Source organism: Ilyonectria robusta (genome assembly GCF_021365365.1).
Source record: "Ilyonectria robusta strain PMI_751 chromosome Unknown BGZ61scaffold_43, whole genome shotgun sequence".
In the NCBI taxonomy this organism is placed as follows: Eukaryota; Fungi; Ascomycota; class Sordariomycetes; order Hypocreales; family Nectriaceae; genus Ilyonectria; species Ilyonectria robusta.
In genome coordinates, this window is record NW_025764477.1 from 86,318 (window position 1) to 108,405 (window position 22,088).

At 45.2% G+C, this 22,088-nt stretch overlaps 6 protein-coding genes across 6 annotated transcripts; 4 read left to right on the plus strand and 2 right to left on the minus strand.

Annotated features, from left to right (window-relative positions):
- Positions 1-151: 151 nt before the first annotated feature.
- BGZ61DRAFT_465651 (uncharacterized protein) lies at positions 152-787 on the plus strand (the record flags this gene model as incomplete). The annotated part of the gene is made up of 1 exon (XM_046247606.1): positions 152-787. Exon 1 carries the CDS (start codon positions 561-563, stop codon positions 783-785), a length of 225 nt encoding a protein of 74 aa, XP_046095419.1. The 5' UTR covers positions 152-560.
- A 123-nt stretch (positions 788-910) lies between these two features.
- BGZ61DRAFT_594142 (uncharacterized protein) lies at positions 911-3,327 on the plus strand (the record flags this gene model as incomplete). Its single annotated transcript, XM_046256826.1, has 1 exon — positions 911-3,327. Exon 1 carries the CDS (start codon positions 1,198-1,200, stop codon positions 3,325-3,327), a length of 2,130 nt encoding a protein of 709 aa, XP_046095420.1. The 5' UTR covers positions 911-1,197.
- Positions 3,328-4,547: 1,220 nt separating this feature from the next.
- Positions 4,548-4,889, minus strand: BGZ61DRAFT_540408 (uncharacterized protein; the record flags this gene model as incomplete). Its single annotated transcript, XM_046254905.1, has 1 exon — positions 4,548-4,889. One exon carries the CDS (start codon positions 4,887-4,889, stop codon positions 4,548-4,550), a length of 342 nt encoding a protein of 113 aa, XP_046095421.1.
- Positions 4,890-5,534: 645 nt separating this feature from the next.
- Positions 5,535-5,726, plus strand: BGZ61DRAFT_370929 (uncharacterized protein; the record flags this gene model as incomplete). The annotated part of the gene is made up of 1 exon (XM_046242052.1): positions 5,535-5,726. A coding segment is annotated over one exon (192 nt), but the record flags the coding sequence as incomplete, so codon positions are not given.
- Positions 5,727-16,331: 10,605 nt separating this feature from the next.
- On the plus strand, positions 16,332-16,777 carry BGZ61DRAFT_278479 (uncharacterized protein; the record flags this gene model as incomplete). The annotated part of the gene is made up of 2 exons (XM_046238425.1): positions 16,332-16,675; positions 16,735-16,777. Coding segments are annotated over 2 exons (387 nt in total), but the record flags the coding sequence as incomplete, so codon positions are not given.
- A 2,614-nt stretch (positions 16,778-19,391) lies between these two features.
- Positions 19,392-20,481, minus strand: BGZ61DRAFT_499923 (uncharacterized protein; the record flags this gene model as incomplete). The annotated part of the gene is made up of 2 exons (XM_046251469.1): positions 19,392-20,350; positions 20,403-20,481. 2 exons carry the CDS (start codon positions 20,479-20,481, stop codon positions 19,392-19,394), a joined length of 1,038 nt encoding a protein of 345 aa, XP_046095424.1.
- Between the last annotated feature and the right edge of the window lie 1,607 nt (positions 20,482-22,088).

Here is a 22,088-nt window from a genome sequence, read left to right on the forward strand (position 1 = left end):
CTTGTTTTTTCAGTCTTCCGACAATCCCAGCACCGGGAACAAGCACTTTAGGCATTCCGCAGAACTTTCCCTATTCTGGTGCAATTTTTGCCACACCGCCGTGATGAAGAATGTCGCATCAGTTGAGATGCATTTATCAACATGTTGGAACATCGTCAATCCTGATGAGGCGACCACTCTCACCGAGCGTCTACCGGAAGATGATATGGAATGTAACCTTAAATCGTTCGCAACACGGCTTCACGACCTCCAACGTGACCCCACGTTTACCATGCTAGAGAAGTCATAGCTACCTGCCACAACCACTGGCTACCGATGTTACCTCTGCCACACGATTTTCCCCGACGACGGAGCGCACCAACGACATCACTCCCAGGAGCACAGGAATGAGCCACCCCATGTGGCTCTGCAGCAGGTCCAAAGTATCAAGCTCACCGACACCTTGAGCATGCTTTTCGCCATTGCCCCAGCCTCCCCTCCCTCGTGCCCCTCACTTGCAGCACTGCTCCAGCGCAGTACCATCTGCGACAACGATAACGGCGTTGCCGAAACAACCACTCATGTCGAGGCGAATGAGCTCATGGAGAGGCTTGGGTTCTCCAGTCATCTCAACACCCTCTCCAGCGACGATGTCCTCGTCTTGCGGGCACCGAGACCGCGTGCCGCGTGGGATACCATTCTGCGTCGCATCCTCCTCGAGGCAAATCGCAACCTTGTCAACTTCCACAATGCGCCCGCCGCCGAGGTTCTCTTCAATGGATTCCAAAACATCAATCTTCCAATAAATGGCTTGCGACCATTGAAGAGAACAAAATCAACGACTGCTGCAATCTATTCATCACCGTTCTGCACTGCGCCATGAACATACAAGACCTGGATGCCAGAACCTTATCCACCAATCCATGGGGTAACAATTTGGAGTCGGCTGGCTGCAGCACCGATGCCAAGCAAGCCGAGTACGCCGTCACTCACAACATCATTGCCATGTTCGAGAACAAGGTCTACGGCCACACATTCGCAGACCCCATCCTCGCAAGCCTGGCCATTCTAGCTGTAAGGAGAGTGCCATAGGCAGGTCAAGCCAGCGAGTAGCATACAACTAGTACCTACCCAAACTTCTTCTCCTCGATCATCAAGACTCTGTGCCTCTTGGTATTTCACTCCAAGGTCCTGCGAGAGGAATCAGCCACACCCGCAATGGTACACGCCAAACTGGCTGCTCAGATGACCAGCCTCGGATGCCACTCTTCCCCAGTTCCCAACCCAACAACTCTGGCATCCATCTGCAACATGCAGGCCAAGCTTTCCATGATCCCCCAGGATGTGAACAGCACCACCCCTTTCGACTGGGTTGATGAAGCTCGGGAGACCCTGCGCTGCGGTGGAGTTACAGAACTTACAGTCAGCTTACGCAACATCCAGTACATGGCATCGACAGCCATTGACAACACGCTGGCCAGCTTGCGGACGTGTCTTCTCCTACCCCCCGGCAATGCCGCCGATAAATGGAGCGAGATTCCAGACCTGCCAACTCACTACTTCGACGACATCTGCCAAGATAGCCATGGGTCTTCATTCCTGGACCATCTCGGCGACAGCGCCTGGGTCGCTGCACACAAAGGTTACCTGCTGCAGCTCGTCGACAGTACGCCAGAAATCAAGTCCCGATGGCTGGACGACAATGGGAAACTCCAACAGCCCCAAGCCGAACGTTACCTACAAGATGTCCAGAGCCTGTTGGCCCACCTGGCCGTAGCCATGTTCATCACCATCGGCCAACTACCTGACGCCGGAGAGCTGCTTGGGCTATGCCTTGACGGCTCTAGCGTGGCCCGATGCAACATGTTCTACGTGCAGGGCCTCATCGCCATCTCCTCGGACTGCCTCAGGAGTCGCAACACCTCTCACAAGCCCTGCTCCGTCTGGCGATTTCTCCCCCCCTCACTCAGCAGAGTCGTGGTCATCTATGCGTGCTTGGTACGGCCGTTTGCGCAGGCCGTCTACTTACATCTGCACAAGGACGACGTCACTGAGCCATCCCCGCTGTTATTTACCGATTTGCTGTGGCAGCACCGCTCGCACGCTCCCCCCGCCCGCATCCTGGAGCAAGACGACGACCAAGGCCGGTTGCCTGCCCAAACCAGTGCGATGCCAGGGCATACTACAGAAACGTTATCCGACAATCTCAGGCAACTATTCAAGGGGATTACGGGTGATGACAACCTTAGAGTGCAAATCTGGAGCCATATTGCCATTCGATTCACCCTTCAGCATATTGCCAATTCTCTCCTATTATATCGTGCATTTGATAATATATCGGGAAATACTTGTGATGATAATGACGATGATGGCAGTGATGTATTCCATCACCAGGCCTCTTACCCGATATATATAGCCGAGGTATTATTCACAACACAGAGCCAGGGGATATTACTATCCAAGATTGAACTGTTCCTGCAGCTGTTGTATATGTGGCATATACTGCTCACCCCGTCGTCGGTGATGATTCAATCTTCTTGGCAATCAGAATATGATCTCGATGCAGCTGAGGTCATGCAGATGAAGCGCTTGAGAGCCAGGAAGGAAAGGCTGCGCAACAATTCGGCGCTGGCCCAGATGATGGGTCTTGACGGTATTCGGATGCACCCTCACCAAGATAGTGCACTGCAGTCTCTCCAGTGCCAGCCTGGTGATACTCTTCTTGTTGCTGCCGCTGGCAGTGGCAAGAGCGAGGTTTGGATGCTGGCTACCAAACTGAACTCCGCCGGCATCACTGTCGCCGTGCTGCCTCTGCCCGCGCTCGTCGAGGACACCCATCGCCGCCTGTTCCAGTACGGCATCAACGCAAGCGTCTGGTCTGAAGGCCACGGTATGCCTTCCCGCCCATGTGTCATTATTCTTCAGCCCGAGGACCTCTCCAAGCAGTCCTGGAAGAATTATATTGCGCCATTCCAGACCCGGCGCCTTGTCGACCTTGTTGTCATCGACGAGACTCACATGGCTCTGGATAATACAGCAAACTTCCGCCCGGCTCTCAAGAATACGGCCAAAAACACCAACAACCTTGCACCGCAGAGACTGCTCATTACAGCCACACTACCTCCTTCGTTAAAGCGAGCCTTTGAGGATGTCTATGGCAAAGTCACCTCCAACATTATTCGCAGTTCAACTAACCGTCCCAATATCCGGTACAGTTGGATTCAGTCTGCCAACGATGACGAGCAGGTGGGTATTGCTGCCAAGATTGTGTTGCAGCTAAAGTGTATGCCGGCCCACAGGGCCATCATCCTCCGATCTCATTTGGTGCCTTTTCGCTTGCATCCTTGATATGCCTTTTTTTTTTTTAAGAATAAGAAGAAGAATCGCCGCACCACTCTCCTGGATCTGGCGCCCTTCGCCTGTTCAAGTGATGAACCTATTTAATTACGTGCTGGTGATATGTTTCTTGACATTGGCAATCTCCTTGATCGACAGGGCTTGGGATTGGAACATTGAAGTTGATGCGAACTTTATCATGCTATAGGGTAGCGTTAGCTTAGCTATTGGAAAGCAAGTCAGCCAGAGTAATCAGTGGCAGAACAAGACGAGCTTCTTGCTGAGCAACTGGTTAGCTTAGGGCCCTACCTTTACAGCTATTTATTTGATCGCCATGTCCTTCCTTTTGTTGTTTGCTACTGTAGATATCATCACTAACTTGTGCGCCTTGCCTTTCCTACATTGCATACCCTGCTATCAATCCTATCCGGGCCGATGCCCAAGGAAGCGGTCAAGATGGTCACGATGTTATTACTGTCGCAACCATCATCTATTCAATGAGTATAAATTGATAAAGCCCAGCTCACGCCAAGGCCGCATACATAACAGGCACATCAACTGTCCCCTCCAAGTTGAATGCTAACCACAGTAGGTCCTGATCTGAAGAAATCATCGGGCTCAGCGCTGTGATGGTGAAGACCCTTTTACCTGAGCCTTCAACCCAAGACCTGCTATTTGACAAAGTTTCTCTTATTCAGCCTCTTGAATATAGTAATGTGATGCCTGATCTTGTGGCAACAGTTTCTGGGGAGGTTGTAATTGAGGCTGGAGAGGTTATTGATGCTGACTGGCCACTGCCTGTCTCTGACGACCACAATAGCATTGCTATGCTGTCATCGCTGCCCAGGAGGCCGACCTCGAGCGACTACCAGAATGCCCGGAGTCCTTCTAGCGTTTAGCGGTACTGATATTTCCTGGAATAACCCCCATAGGCATCTCCTGAATTATGTTGACTGCTGCGCTAACCTTGTAGATGACGATTCCATTGTCCTCTATTACCTCCACTATCGCTATACAAACCTCCTCTGGAGCATCATTTCCCTATATACTATTCCCATTCCCGTCACTTCCTATTCCCTCGCGTAGACAACCTCCATCCTCTCTCCTTATCCTCCAGGGACAAGTTGATTGCTGTCGCTCAGGTCTACAGACGCCGTCTTGCCTCCAACAAATGAACCTGTGCTCCAGCTATCGATTCCAAACATTCTCAACCCAGAGCCGCTGTGAAGAAATCAGTCTCGCGAGTAGTAGTCGTCTCTCAGGTCGACGACGCCCTTCTCTCCGTGGATGTGCTTCTTGGCGCCCCAGAATTCCTCGCGCTCCTTGAGCACCTCCCATCCACACGACTTCATCTCCGGCAGCGCCATCTTGGTCGCCACGTACGCGAACTCGCCCAGGTCCAGCTGGCCCTCGCCGCGCTTCTCGCACTCCATCTTGTCGGCGTCGTACACGCATCGGTTGCCCCAGCGCCCCCCTCCCCCCCCCGAGTCCTCGTCTCTGGACACTCGTCGCGAGGAAGCCCGTCCGATCGGCCAAGGCAGATCAGGCCCATATATATTGCCAACATGACACATTCAGGCCGCAGTCGTCGGCCTATCCTCGCGGCAAGGACGTGGCCGTCGACAGCCTCGGGCTGGGATCAACCCGTGGACGGCAGCGGCCTGTTGGACATCGATGCCATCGAGTCCGCTCTAGTGATTTTCTTTTTTTTTGTGCAGGCTGTCGCGGCATCGTTCGCGGCGTCCCCTAGCTCTAGTGCCGTGGTCGTCCTTGACGGTGATGTGGTTTGGTTGTCAGCTCCGATATGTTGTCGTCGCGGGCGGTGCCGTTCGAGGAGAATTCGATGGTCTCGACATGGGTGCTCGCCTTGGCATCAGTGCCAACAACAGACGCGTGAGTCTTGCAAAGGATGACCCGAATGTGACTGCGAGAGGGCAGATGGGACGACGTGGGCTGCCGACCCATCTGGGGGCTTTCCGTTTGGTTGGCATGGCTATGGAAAATGGCGAAGGAGATGGAGGCGGCTCTCTGCCTAATTGGATACAATGTTTAAAGAGGAAGCACGACACATATCCAAGGGGCGTGCCATCTATTATGCCGTTGAGCGGTGAAGTATAGAGCGTCGGCAGTGGCTTCCGGTGGTATCCGCACCCGGTCGGTGGGAAAACGTCACGTTCGCTGCCGTCCGGGTTGAGCTGGTCGGGCACTCCTTCCAACACACTACGCTGAGGCACGTTGACATTCACGGCCACTGTCTTCGTCAGACCCGACAGACGGGCGAGGTTGTAATCAAATGGTTGCCCACAACAGAAATGCCGGCTGGCGGTCTCATGAAGCCGTTGCCGTCGCAAAAGCGCGAGGTTTACATCAAGCAGCTGAGGCTGTCATGTGAGATGGAGAGGCTGGTCTAAACGGCAAGGAACACTCCCTATTTTCTATAGCATTTCATACAGTACGGAAACAATAAAGATACTCGAAAGGAGCCCTGATGGAGTAGATCACGATGGTGTCGATTTTTCCATTTTTTCTTTCTTCTTTCTTTGCGTCGGACTGCAGAGGCCATCGCGAGGGGTGTGTGTGATATATGAAGGAAGGACAGATGTCTCATCCAGTCTACGACAGGAGACAAAGCAACAACAGCCCGAAGAGAAAGGAAATAGCGTCCCAGGCATATTGCGAACTGCAGGAGGGCAGTTGCCATGGGCAATCATAAGAGACCAATTCAAGCCATCGATGATGACATGATGTTATTGGTCGAGCAGGCCAGGCGCGCCGACTTTTGGGATGCTTAGTCATCAAGATCTACCACTGGGCTCCCACTGGAACGGCGCCCAGGCGCCGCAATAGAATCGGCGCCCGGGCGCCGCGATAGCGTTTTTATGGGTCAATACGTCTTCTATTGGCTAGGCACGTTAACGCGTTCAGTATTATGATTCAGGATCAAATAAGAATACAAGTGTTATAATTATATCGATAATTAAAAAGGGAAATACTATTACGAATATTACGCTACTTGAACCTGCATATCCTCTTTGGCCTATTGCTAAATTTCCCTTATATTACGTTAGGTAGCTTTCTTATTATTATTTCCCATTCAATATGCTACCTGAGCGTCGATATATTTGATTTCTGTAAAGTCCTAATTAATATATACTATTATCTCTTCTTTAGTTCAGTCTCTTATAAGTTTAGATAATCTATAATACTGGCCTATCTACTTGTAATTTAGATACTAAATATATAGCTCTCTTTTATATTATTGGGGTAGTTCTATTGCTTTTTAATAAAGTTAGTTTATTTTAATACTTCTAATAAGCTGTTTTTTATACTAAGTATTTCTTATTATAATATATTATTAATATATAGACTTAGGTATATAATATAGTAAGTTTTATACTGGTAGCTCTAGTAATAATACTAGTAATAGTATAGAGGGCTCTAGTAGATTTTATATTACTATAGTATCTTAAGTCTAACTAATAAATATCTCGTTGGCCTGGCTAATTGAGGGTTCTAGGGGTTTATTAATTAAGTTATCTTATACTTAACTAAATAAGGTATCTTTAGCTTCTTAAGACTAACTAGCTAGGGCTAGGGGTATAGCTAATAGCCCAGCTAAATATAGTATAGAAGATTCCAATAATACCTCTTACTATAAAAGAGGATATGCTTTTAATCTTCTTAAATAACTAATAGTATAATATCTAGAGTATTTTAGTACTTTAGGCTTAACTCTTTTAAATATACTTAACTCCTGCTGGATGCTTAATTATATAATAGTTAATCTATTTTAAATTCCAAACTTAATTTTACTTAGCTTAAGAATTAATTATAGCTATACTCTATTACAGACTAGATACTAATATTAATAGAAGTTATCTATTTAAAGGCCTTAATATTAGCCTTATAATAACTTAATCTTATAAATATAAGGCAGGCTATATAACTAAGTAAAGACCTCTATATAAACTAAGGAAATAGGCAGATTAGTTTTCTCTAATAGCTTTTACTATTCTTTAACCTTTTTTATTATCTTATAAGAGATCCAGCTATATAAAGTACTAAATAGGTTACTATTTAAATACTCTTTTAGCTTTTAAGTATACTATCTTGCTTATATTAACTGCAGTTCTAATAGTTAGTTTTCTACTGTATATTTAATAGATTTCTATATATTAAAGAGATTAAACTTATTTATCTTAAAATATAATTTCAGTAGTATATAAATACCTTTAATATATAAAGTAGCTATATTACTAAAATATATATACTAATCTATTCAAGCTTTAATAAGTTTTTCTTTATATAATTTAAACTAGGTCTTCTTAATATATAAAACTTCTTTAATATAACTTGGAAGATATTTTTTTTTAAAGTCTACTATATATTTATTAAAAATAGCTTTAGTAGGTAATTATATAATAGAATACTAAGAGTTATAGAAATCTACCCAGCTCTTTAATTTAGATTCTTTTTTTATAGATACCTTTATTATAATACCTATAGCTAGATACTCTTATAATATAAAAATTAAAAGATAGTAAGCCAGAACTGCTTTATTTATATACTAAAGGTAAAATAATAATTCTACTAATAAAAAAACTATTACTATTGTATTTATATAGATAAGGTAGCAATCTATTAAGATTATAAATAGAAGCTTAATATTAAAGGCTTTATAAAGAGATTAAAGTTACTCTAAGGCCTAAATATAATCTTTTTTTTACTTACTACTAAGAAATATAAATACTATATAAAAGAATTACTAATAAGTATTAACTCCTACTATATTAAGAAGTAGTATCTAATATTTATTAATCTTATATATATAATTAAGTAGTAAGAAGTTAGAGTAAGCTTGAAGATATTAACTAAAACTAGAATAGATAAATAAAATTACTATAACCTGCTAATTCTTACTAATCTAGATATAGCTTTAGAAACTCTTATAGTTTAGTTAGTTAATAAGAGTATAGATAGAGCTTTAGCTCTTATATATATTATCTTTTACCTTAATAATCTAATTATAGATATCCTTTCTAGTTACTAAGAAATCTGAATTTTACTAGTATAAAAATGTTTAGATATCTCTTAAAAAGATACTAGTAGATATAAGTTCTACTAGAGTTATTTTACCTAAAGTATCTAATTAGCAATATACTAGATAAGCTAATAGATAGTAACTTAGAGGATAATTATACTTTAAAAATTACCTATCTAGCTAATAGTATAAAAACTATATAGCTTTATCTAGTAACTTCTTAGCTAAGATTGAAAACAAGTAGCTTATATCTTAAGTTATTATCTTATACTTAGCTTTTTTTTCTTCTAGAGCTTTAGGCTTCTAAGATTTATTATATATATAAGTAATAATTTTCCAGCTACTAGTTTTTATAGTTAACTTTTGTATAATAAATATATAGCCTCGTATAATAGCCTAAGTATTAATTACTATAACTAGCTTATTGTAAGATTAGTATTCAGCTTCTAGAGGAAGATAATTATAGAAAAAAGATACAGCTTTAAGAAGAGTAAAAGGAGTAGAAGCTATAAGAAACAGCTAAGAGGCACTTGTTATATCTAATTATATTAAGAATAAAGAGAGGATAATTAATAAATTATTACTAAAGAGATATAAGATACTTAACTACATTAAATATATTAAACACATTAAACATATTAATATACCTAGCTAATAGAAGATATATTAACCCATAAAAACGCTATTGCAGCACCTAGGCGCCGATTTTATTGTAGCGCCTAGGCGCCATTTTAGTAGAAGCTCTTTACCGCCCTCAGCTTACATAATAATCTACTATATTCAGACCTGAAAGTGGATGTAATAGAGTGGATTTAGGTATACCTGTTGGCATTGTGGGGCCTATAGTACTTATTTTTGTATAATTGCCTAGTAAATTAAGGTACCAAGACTTAAGTTAGCTAAGGTCAATCACCCCCCCCCCCCCCCCCCCCAGCTAATCTTAATTTATAAACGTTATATAAGAAACTGCCCCTATTAAGGCATTTTTACCAGATTTCTGCTGCTGTTTTTACAAGAGATAATTTTTTAACGATGTCAGCCAACCAGCCAGGCTAACAGCACTACCTCGAAGACTAGCTTTTTTACTATTTTAGAGGCTGGACTTAGTTAGAATATGCTTGTAATATTAGCTCTTAGCTGTGGGACTTTAGCTATAATATTTAATGTTATAGCTTATGTAAATGGGCTTGTAAGAACTATATCCTTAGAAATCGTCCTATTATTATGAGTTTTACCTCTTTAGGTCTCCAGAATGCAGTAAATTATCTATAGCGTAAGCATAAAATACTAGCACTAAAGGGAGAGAAAAAGAATATAGTACAGCTAAAATTCTAAGGTATATTAAAATCAAACTAGCTGATTATTGCCTTTATTTTGAAACTGAATATTAATAAGCCTATAAAATAGAATATTATAAATAGCTTTATTTTACGCTTTAATAAGCAATACTTTTAGCATATACTAGTTAAATTAATTGTTAGTAGTAACTAGTTCTTTTTCTTTACTAAGAACTCTATCCTCCAAGAAATCTTTAACTATTTAAATCCCTTTATTTCAATCTAATATACTAACTTAAGTACTATAGCTATCTAATATAAAATTATTTAAGAGTATAACTGCTATAAGTAGATAGTTATTAAGATATTAAGAAACTCCTCTAGAGTGCTTTATATCTTATTTAATAGCTAGATATCTTAAAATAAGCTTGCTCTTTATAATATTACTTGTTTTTTTAGAGATAAGAAGAATTAGCTATAACATACATGATAAGCAAGTGTACAATACAAGCAAGTGCACAATTTTTCTTCTAACCGCCCTCTTCCCTCTTTTAACTCCATTTTTTCAACCACGCATTATGTCGTCAATAAGCAATGAGGCAAATATCAATCTTGCCCTTCAAGCCCTTCAGAAAGACCCTCAATTAACTCCCTACCGCGCCTCAAAGATCTATAAGGTCTCTCGCCATACTCTACTACGCCGACGCGCCGGCATTACTTCGCGACGCGATACTATGCCCAATTCGCGTAAACTATCTGATCTAGAGGAACAGACTCTTCTTGAGTATATTCTTAACCTAGATTCGCAAGGGTTTCCCCCGCAACTGAGCGGTGTAGAAGAAATGGCCAACCGATTGCTCGCCGACCGCGACGCGTTACCTGTCGGCAAGCGCTGGGCTTCTAACTTCGTCAGGCGACAACCAGAGCTTAAGATGCGTTTTTTTCGTAAATACGACTATCAGAGGGCTAAATGCGAAGATCCAACCATTATTCGCAATTGGTTCCGGCTTGTGGAGAATACAATCGCGAAATATGGTATCGACCTAGCCGATATCTACAACTTTGATGAGACCGGCTTTATGATGGGCATAATCGCAAGCGGAATGGTTGTTACAGGCGCAGAAAGGCGTGGAAACCCGAAATCAGTTCAGCCTGGAAACCGGGAATGGGTCACGGTCATTCAGGCGATTAATGCAGAAGGCTGGGCGATCCAGCCATTTATCGTGGTTGCAGGCCAATATCACCTCGCTAACTGGTACCAAGAAAGCAACCTCCCGGGCGATTGGGCTATTGCAACGACTCAAAATGGCTGGACTGACAATAAGACGGGTCTTGAGTGGCTTAAGCATTTTGATCAGCATACAAAGGATCGATTGATCGGTCGCTATCGTCTTCTAATCCTCGATGGGCACGAAAGTCACCACTCCGTCGACTTTGAGAAATATTGTGAGGAGAATCAGATTATTACGCTTTGTATGCCGCCTCATTCGTCTCACCTACTTCAGCCTCTTGATGTCGGGTGCTTTGGGCCGCTTAAAACAGCCTATGGTCGAGCAATTGAGCAATTGATCAGATGCTCTATAACCCACGTTTCGAAGACCGAGTTCTTCCCAGCCTTCTACGCTGCCCACGCAGCCGCTATGACAAGGAGTAATATTGAAGGAGGTTTTCGAGGAGCTGGACTTGTTCCCCTAAACCCAGAAAATGTCATATCGAAGCTTGATGTGCAGCTACGGACTCCAACACCGGCTGCAGAGGAGGTCGGCCTCCCCGACCCTTGGGTCTTGAAGACCCCAAAGACAGTGCTTGAGGCCAGTTCGCAGTCTGAATATCTTGAAAGACGAATGAGAAGGCATCAGAGCAGCTCTCCAGCATCAATTCTCGAGGCGCTTAAGTTACTTTCAAAGGGAACAAAGGCAATAATGCATCAGAATGCTCTATTGAAAGCTGAGAACCAGATCCTTCGACAGGCAAATGAGACTCTTAGCAAGCGGCGCAGAGCAAAGAAAACCCGCCTATATAAAGGAGGGAAGATGACTTTAGATGAGGGCAGGGGTGAGATAGATCAGAGAGACGTTGATGCACAGGTAGCAGCTGAATCGTTGAGAAGTAGTGGTCGAGGGAGGTCAGCGATACCGAGGGAAAGGCGCTGTGGAACTTGTGGAAAGGCCGGTCATAATGTAAGGACCTGTCAGACTATAATTAAGACCTCTGAGGAAGAGCATAGCGATTAGTTTTAATTGATTGATTGTATTGTTGTGGTTTTATTGAGGTTTGAATCTTAGAGGTTAGGAAAAATTGTGCACTCGCTTGTATTGTGCACTCGCTTATCATATACGTTATAAAATTATAATTAGGATTTTAAAAACTTATTATTACTTTAGCTTAATAATTAGTAGGAAGGTTCTTAATATTCTATATACTTTTAGTATAAGTTTAAAGAAGATTAGCTATTTTATACTTAATAATACTAAAAATAATAATACTATAATAGAGGTTATTAGTGCTAAACTTAGGTTTAATAGCTAACTATACCGAGGATACTATATTAGCTATATAATTAACTTATTAGCTAAGGTGCTCTTATTTAATAAAAAAGCCAGCATATTTAAGTAGTAATTATTAGGTGTAGAAGTATTATCTAATACTAAATATACTTAATAGTATAAAAAAAAACCAGTTAGTAAGTTATATAATATTATAGTTAATATATATATTAGCTATTAGCTAATTTACTTATTTAAAAAGGTCTAGAGGATAAGTAGTTTTTACTAAATCTTATTTATTTTATACTAATTTAATATATCTAATAGAATAAGATTAATTACACTACTACCCTCAAACTCTAATTAAAGAAACTACTTAAGCTAATTGTTAATAATAATATATATTAGCTATTATAACTCTATATAATCTATAGGGCTCTATAGCTAAAAACCTCTATTAAACTCCTACTAATTAAGTATAAAATGTAATAGGAGGATAAAAATCAGTTTAAAAAGACTAGCAGAGTAATATAAGCTAAATTAGTGAAAAAACTATATATCTTCTGAGATAAGAATCAGCTAATAGATAAAAACTAGAAGGTTTTTTACTATTTAAAGGCTATTCTAACTATTTTTAAAACTGTAGTAAAAATACTTAAGAATAATAGATATATCTATAGGCATAAGCAAGGCTAGACTAGCTTCTATAGCAATATCTAGAATATAGTACTTAGCTATAAGTTGCTACTTAATATACTAAAAGAATATAAGCAGCTTGCTACTAACTTTCCTAATTTCAAGTACTTCTATATTAAAATTAACCTTACTTAAAATAAGCTAGATAAATATTATTAGCAGCTAGATAAGATATCTATCTACTATATAACAATAGCACTCTATCCAGCTTATTATTAGAACTAATTTAATAAAACCTGAGCTTATAAGCCTAATTAGGTTAAAAAGGTAAAAAAGATAGTTGCCGACATCTAGCTATCTGATTATACTTATTTCGAGGTTAGATCCAGCAGCAGCAGAGGCAATAATAAGCCACCAGCAAAAAGACCTCAGTTTTTCAACCCCTTCAAGAAGAACAATTATCTGCCAAGCTTAATACCAACCTCTATAGCAGCTATTATTAGTAATAAATACTAAATATAGCAGACGGATTGTAAGGCCAATAACGGCAACATTCATAATCTAATTAGTTACTGGATTACTAAGTAAAGTAGATATCCTCAGTTATTCAGGATAGCCTTAGACTTTCTAATAATCCAACCGATATCAGCCGAGTGTGAGAGGTTATTTTTAGCTGCTGGTAAGATGATCTCGGGGTTGCGAACTGACCTAGATGCTGAGATTATTGCCATTTGTCAGATTTTACGCTCTTAGTACCGTGCTGGCCTTATTAAGAACCTGGATCCATTACTTAAGTCACACGTTAAAAGTAAGCTAGATGCCGGTTATGCGACTCTAAGCGACGACAAGCTAGTGCTTGCTGAGTCAAAATAATTATTAGAGGGCGAAGATAGCACCAGCGAGGTTGACAATTTATTACAGCAGCAACAGGCTAAAGAGTTAGTATCAACCTCTAAAAGTGAGGCTGAATAGGCACCAACGAGGTTGTGAATAGCCTCAAAAATCCACTTATAAATCCACTTATAAATCCACGTGTGTACGTCCATTCCACTCCGGCCGAATATGTATTACATCCACTAGGTAATTGCCTAAAAAATCGTACATCTACTCTACTTGGTCCAAATGTGAGTGGGTGTAGTGGTTCCGAGCCTTGTCCGAGCCCGAGCGCGATGGGCCAAAACAAGACTTAGTATTCTACTGCAACTACTGCAGCAACCCACCATACTCCACTTACGTGGTTGCTCGTGGTCTCCGTGCACGAATCGTATCTTCGTGTTGGATGAGCGGAGTCTGGATCCCAACAGCCGGCGGTTTCTGCTCACCCGCCTGACTCTGACGATGTCGCCTGACTTGGCCAACCAGATGCCGAACATCCCTGGCCTGCGAGTTCTCTGGCCACCCAGACTCCTGATACCTGCAGCACATGGTCATCGCCCGAATACCCGAGGGAAAGGAGGCGGCCAAGGCCGAGACCAAATGTAGAACGAGCTCCGTCTCGCCTCGCTTCGCCCTTCTCTACCTCGTCTCGTGCGACATTACACAGCCTCCATCTTGCAGATCCCGAAAAGCCATTGTGTCCTCCATCCATGCGTTCATATACGCTGCATGCTCCTTCCCTTTCATGCTGCTCGGCCCTTGCCTCATCCATGACGAATCAGGAAGGCGAATGGGCTCAGCAATAGGGGCCGGCGGCCACGGAAGAGGTCTCTCCGAAATGATGCCAGTTCACTGCCCCTGTATTGGTGAATCATGCCTGCTCAGGTAATGTGTTCTTGCTGGTCAGGATAGGTCGGACTCGGTCACTGCTCCATTACGAAAGAAAAGGGAGGGGTGGGGGGGGGCATGCTTCAGCCCGCCGAAGCCAGCCATCCTTGCCCCATCAACTGAACGCCAAGAACGCATCGCCCTCAGTCTGCCTTGGGCATAGACGTAGTCGGCCTTTGCGGCCTTTTCGCGATTGGTCAGCTCCCCGTGGGAGGTCTCACGAGGACCAACAACACAGTTGGGTGCCTGCTGCCTCAGAATGGAGCGCGACAACAAGAGGCTACCATCCCGTCAGATCATCGGTCTCAGGGGGATGGCTTCGACGGCGGACTTCAGGCATCAGTCAGTATACAGCAAAAGGCCATGAGCGAGGAGGGAAGGTTCATACAGGTGTAAAAAATCCTCCAGGCGAGTAACGAAGAGGTCCTTGGAAAGCATTCTTACGATGCAACCGGTCGTTCTGAATCGGTAGGAAAGGGAGAATGAGGCCGATGCCGTCGCCAAGTTGCCCTGGAGCGATGATAGCGGTCCCATGCGACCGAGCAGATGACGCGGCCAGCTTATGGAAATAAAACTCAGGCTAGGGAGGAAATGAGGGAGCGACGGAAGGGGCAGAAGTCGAGAGTACAAGTTCACGAGGGCGGATGGACGTTGGGCGGCAGCGAGAACGCTTATATAGCAACGGGTCACGTGACGTGGCGCCGGTGGCGGGCGGAGAGGGCACTTTGCCCGAACGGCCATGCCGCTAAACCCGGCGGGTGCAGCAGCGACTTCGCGATTGCACGCCGCATCGAGGAGGATTTCGTGAGGTTCGGCCCGCGCGGCGTGCGGGGATCGTCATTTGACTTTTGCTTAATGACCGTGATAAGATATTAGCTGCGCGGCGTCGAGGAGGATTTCGTGAGGTTCGGCCCGTGCCGCGTGAGGGGATCATCATTTGACTTTTGCTTAATAGACCGTGATAAGATGTTAGCGCCGCATCCCAATACCCTAGCTCGAAAGCGTGCTCGTTAGCGGGCTCGTGAGTTGTCCCAATGTAGGCTGATATCTATTATAAGAGCATAGAACAGAGTGTTGATGTCCTCATATATCGGTTGAGGGTATAGCGATAACTAAAGACTTGGATTTGTTAGAGATCACAAGTGTGAGGCGACCAAGTCGGTGGTAAAGGTGTGGAAGAAAGTGAAACATTCCACAGAGATCGTGCCTGTACATAAATAGTAGTTCTCCTACTATTTATTTAGAATGAATCAAGTAACCTGAATCTTCTCATTTCAACAGGATTAGATAGGAGCGAGAGGTGGCCAACTGGCGATACTTATCAATAGAAATATGTCTGAAAAAAGTTCCAATTTGATTTGCCCTAGCTGCTTTATATATTTCTCTTGGCTACCTTGATCTTCCTCAGATGTTCATAATGGCACCAGCGCTGACCTCAATTCAAGTATCAAGTCAAGTATTTCAAGTAAGTCAAGTAAGTTGACGGCCTAATATATTTCAAGTAAGTTCATAATGCCTCAAACTTGATTTACTTGAAATACTATATTTTATGGGTTTTCCTGTGCGACGGTCCTGGGAGTGCCGAGGCCATTCGGGGCTCGTCGGGCCCCAGGTGTAGTGTAATGAATTTGGTGTGGCCCCCAAGCTGATTGCACCAATGATAATCAGGGACGCGGTAGGGGTGGCGCGGATTTATTGTTTTGTTCGCCCGCGTGGTCGAGACATGTCGCACCTGACTCAGAACCCAAGTAGTCCCTTTGGGAGAAGCATCCACGATCCGCGATCCGCCAATGATCCGCTATGGCAGCATAACAGCAGTCGCTAGAAACGCTCCTGGGGATTAGCAGTCAGCGCAAATCACTGAAACAGCAGCTTGACGCTGCGTCCATCAAGGCTGAATCTGGGAGAATGACTCTTGCTGACCTCCCAACGGTCCAGATCGGCTGCAAGAGGTATATACCAGAGGAGTATATTGCCAACAAGAATCGCAAAGGCCGGCGGAGCTGGATTCAAGCCCACGGATTCTTCCTTACGGAAGTTAGCCCTGATTTGCGGACGTTGCAGACCTACTGGGCTTGCTCGAAATGTGATGAACGCGGGAAGAGCTCGTTGTTCGTCGCGACAAACACTATGTCGCCAATTGAACATCTCCGAAGGTATATGGCATCTGTATGAGTCCGATATTTATTCTTTTTTAGCGTCTTACTGGATATAGGTTACATATGATCACTGAGGCGGACGGCAATGCGGACGAAGATTCGTCTCGCGCTGACATTCACCCCCCTTCGAAACGGCGATGCCTGGAGCTTCCTACTGCAAAATCCAATGTTAATAAAGCGAAGGAGCTGACGGTCGGCTGGATCGTTACTGCCAATCTTCCTTTTACGGCGCCGTTGAATCCGTACTTGCGACGAATGCTCGACTTACACGATGTGTTATTGGCGAAAGAGGTGCTGTGGAGCCGGCAGTCGGTGCGTGATACTATGCGGAAATTATTCGAGGTAAAGAAGGGAGTAATATTGAGTCAATTGGAGAAGGCAGTTACAAGGATTAGCTTTAGCTTTGATATGTGGACTTCTCCAAACCGGTATGCTTTCCTTGGCCTCTACGCTCACTATCTCGACGCCTCCTATTAAGTCCAATCGCGACTTCTTGCCCTACGCCGTGTGTGGGGAGCTCATTCCGGAGATAACCAAGCAACGACAATATATAACATCTTCGGCGAGTACGGGATACGAGATCGGGTTGGCGCGGGTGTCTGCGATAATGTCTCGTCCAATGACATATGCTTAGCCAGCCTCTATCGTCAACTTTCTCCTGCGATGGCCGAGGAGGATATTAGAAACCATCGAATACGGTGCTTTGGGCATATTGTCAACCTTGCAGCTCAAGCGTTCCTCTGGGAGAAAGACCCTGACTCGTTTGAACGAGAAGCCTTCACCGAGGCGGCTTTCTAAGTTGAAGAGCGTGAGCTTCGACTTTGGCGGAAACGGGGAGCAGTGGGCAAGCTGCATAACATCGTCCGGTTCGTTAGGGCTTCTCTGCAACGGCGAGAGTTGATGAAATCTCTGGCATGCAACCAGCGCGATGAAGACGGCTATCAACTCTTTGAGGAGGAGCGAGCTGCTATCGACATCGAGCTGATGTAAAATAAGAAAACTAGATAGAATTCGACTTTTCTGATGATCCAGTGTGCCATTTGCAAACGAGAGCACATTGACCATTTCATCGCATATCTCGAAACGAAGGCAGCAGAGCCCCGACAACGTGTGCCTCTCTAAGATCAGCTTTCACCACAGGACTGGCTTCTGTTGGCGGAGATACAGAGTCTACTTACACCACTCTACGAGATCACCATGAGGTGCCAGGGTTGGGCCAAAGAAGGCCGTTACGGCGCCTTGTGGGAAGTGATGATCGGAATGGAATATTTGCTCAACTTCTTCGAGGAGTAAAAACTGATATTCTCGCCACCTGATGGTACTGCAGATGAGCTAAGGAATGCCAGAGCCTCGGCAACCGAGAGTACGGCTTTCTAGTTCATATTCGCTCGTCTTATGCCTATTTTGCTAATAGTTTCTCAGGATGTAGTACTCCGCGAGTTGACTAGGGTCGCGGACGCGAGAAATACTTGCCACAGCACACTCGAGACGAATACACTGGTGCATTTTTGCAAACTGAGAGTCTTGATGATGACCACCGACAATGCATACAAATCTCTATCAATATCTGTTGGTTAAAGCTTGATGAGTATTACAGTCTACTTGGCCAATCGCCACTTTATCCGGCTGCCGTTATTCTGCACCCGCGCTGGAACATGTCTTGGCTTGAGGCGAACTGGACTAGCCACGAGCAACTAGTGTGGCTACGGGACGCTAAGAACAGTGTCCGGGAATTCTTTGAACAACAGTATCCACGTAAGGAGCAGTCCGAGACAGCGAGAACCGTAATAGGAAAAGCGATGCGGCAAGACGAGCCCAGTCAATTCGACCAGTGGATGCAGAGTTACGATCGGTATATGATGGAGGAAGAAGATGAGCTTGGAGTTTATATGAAGCAAGGGCCAGTCCAGCGAGAGAACCTGAACCCCATTCTATGGTGGAAGGATCACCAAGAAGAATATCCACGTCTGAGCAAGTTTGCCCTCGACATCCTGGCAATTCCTGCTATGTCTGTCGATCCTGAGCGGACGTTTAGTGTCACAAAGTTGACAGTAAGCTCGCAAAGGCACAGCTTAAGTCCCGAGATTATAGAGGAAATACAGTACCTACGGAACTGGCTAGGCCATCAAGCAATCACTGTGGGCGAGGTCGTCAGCTTTGGTGGGGACCTGATGGGTTGGGATGGAGGGGAGGCGTGAGAGTACCAATAGCTTCATCCTGGCCTCAGGTCAGCGCTTTCAATTCAAGTATATCAATTCAAATCAAGTTAAGTAAGTTCACGGACGATTTTATTTCAAGTAATCAAGTTACACCCCCGAACTTGACTTACTTGAATTGAAGTCAGCGCTGAATGGCACTCCAGGTGGCAAATGTGGTGATTACAGCTGAGGCGCCGTATCGCACTAGACAGCTGTAGCAGCAACAAAAGCGAAGTGAACACTCCAGCTATTGTGCTAATAGTGGTTTAGTGCTTTTACTGAACGTAACAGGCTGTAGTTTCCATCGTAGATGGAGGAGGGCGTCTTCGAGCCAGCGTTAAAGCTAAGGGTCTGACGACGGACGGGGTTAACATATTCAGCGAAGGTGGAGGCATAGAGAAGTAAGGGTCATCGATCTGTTGAGAAGCTGGCTGAGGTGATAAAGGGCCTCCCTTTAAGAGATCTGGGAAGACCGAACTATTTAGATCTATCGCAAATGGATCTATTACCGAGGGTTACCATATGGTCCTCGTCCAGGCCGGCGAGGGGTGGTTTGAACCATCTAATATAATATTACTTATCCCGCTCTGGCTCGTTGTGCTGATGGCGGACGGACTAGATCTATCCACCACGTCTTCATTTGCGAGAAAAGCCATCTGATACTCAAATCCAGTCAACTGTTCAAAACTATTGTTGAGGGTTTGGCTCAAGGGCATCTCGTTCCAGAATGGCGCAAATGGTGAGGCGTATTCTAAGGCCATAGATTGCGGCGAATTATTGTAATGGAGGACATTGAGGTTTATTGTTGAGTCCGGCTCGCAGAGGAGGCCCTCAAAGTCGAATTCGGCATTGAAGGCAGCCATCGATGGCGCTGTCTGCAGGCCGGTGCTTGGCTCGAGGCCGCCCAAGGTGCGCGTCTTCGGCTTGACCAACCCATGCTGCACCCCTTGCTGTCCCACGGCTGCTGATATACCACTGAAGTCATAATCCAAGCTGTGGATGGGCAAACCGCCCAGACTGGGGTATCGGCTATGGGTATAGATAGGGGGGAGGTCTCGTGCGATAGGGGCATTCGCAGCAGCAATCATCTGCATCATACTGCAGTCAACATAGATGATAGTATTTGCCAGCAGCCTTATAGAAGTAGCCGGCATATTGGATACAGCTGGATTAGGTCCTGCGATGCTATTCTTGCGAGCTCGGCTCTTGTCGGGGAGGACGCTACTGGCAGACTCGCGATGATTTTGGGGATGTGACGATGGGGTTAAGGTCTGGTGCAGCATCTGCTTGTGACGTAGCAGCATATCACCACGGGTGAAGCATCGTGCGCATTTGGAACACTTGAAGGGTTTCTCCTTGGTGTGGGAGCGCTCGTGTCGCTTGAGATTGTACAATCGGGCGAAGGAGCGCTTACAGGTGCCGCAAATGTGCGGACGAGGCTTGTCCGCCTTGGTGTTGGCAGTAATTGCGGATGCTGGAATTGTCAGTATGCAGTGTCGGGGGCCATAAGGAGCAGTACCGGCAACAGTAGGATTGCTTACCAGAGTTATTGGCGGTAGAGGGCGTGCTACCGACGGCCGCATTGGACAAAGGGGGATTGGACATTATGGTTGAAGAGCATGGGACCCTTACCCCAGAGTCGTTTATTCACTGTGGCAGGTGTTGCAAACTCGCGCGAGTTCGCTCGGGAGTCGGGAGGGTTGGAGGCGGCGTGCCGTCGCTGGTCGGCGATGAACGATATCGAGCGAGGTTGGCGGGGAGAATAACGGGCTTATATGTCGATAGGCGTGGGGATGGCGTGGGTGAACGAGCAATAAATAGCACCAGTCAAAACGTATCTTAACTACAGCGCGACGTTATTGTATCTGTATAATAATTTTGCTATCGATAGTTTGCGTATATGCTGGGGTCGAGGCTCCAGTCTGTAGATATGTTCCAGGCTCTTCCCGAAGCAATTAGTGGCTCGTTGCGCCGCGAGTCACGAAGCCTGGGCCCCGATCTCCAAGGCTCCGCATCACGGGGTAAAAGGCTGAGAGACTAAGAAAGAGGCAGAGCTAAGAGGCGTTACGGACTCAGATGGCAGAAGTGCGGCTCAATGCGGCCCAACAGGCGGATGAGACGTGGCTTGGGGCGTGCGATATGGAGAAGTGTGGATGGAGTTCCCCAAATTCTCCTCCAAGCTGACGACCGTGCACGCGAATTCCGGCGCAGCTAACTTTTGGAGTTTGGGGCGGCGCGGGTCACTGTCACGCAATCGCGCTAGAAAGAATAGAAGGCTCGGTGCCTAGTCCGGCCAGCGCCATCACCCCTTGTCCAGCAGCCTAGGTGCGGCTCCGCAGCCCTGATTCATGTCATATGCCGAACCTGTTTCACACTTGACGTTGATGTCCGGATACCCCACCACCTTCATGATTCTCATTGAGTCCACATCTCTAAACGCCCCGCTGGAGGATATACAGATGTAGGATATGCATATATACACCCATAAGCGAGACGGAATGAATTCCGTTCTAAGGTCGGCATGGAGGGATCAACAGAGATATATATAAGAGATAAAAATAGGGCGAATAAGGCGACAGTTTATATTGTAGGAGTTTTAGCGTAAGGATAATAAAAAGAGAATCTGAGGTAACTAAGAATTTCATTAGCCTTATACATATAAATTACTTGATTTTACGTTACGATAACATCTCTGCAGCATCAGGCAGATGGTTAAACATACGGACACTTATATGCAGGAGATTAAGGGCCATAGCGACTGGGTTAACTCAGTGACCTTCTCGCAGGATTTGACTCTTGTGGCGTCGGTGGACGGTACGGATCTGGCGTGCTCCGATGTGGGATAGAATACATCAGGAACTCAAGGGTCATAGCGGCGGGGTCAACTCAGCAGCCTTCTCATACGACTCCGTACCCGTGGCATCCCTTTCAGACGATTGAACGGTACGGATTTTCTTATATATTGGCGCACCGATACGGGCCATGCATGCGCCCCTTAGTCTGGTCGGTGGCCTTCTTATACGACTCGACGCTCGGGGCGTCGGCCTCGATCAAGAGGACGGTACGGATCTGGCGCGCCGACACTGGTGACTGCATGCAGAACGTTGACCTTGAGGCTACATGCTCTCACCTCCAGGCCGACCCAATGGTAAGAGTGGGGGCATAGCCTCGGGGGCAGGCCCTGCTCAGCCGCAACGCCTTTGAACGCCACC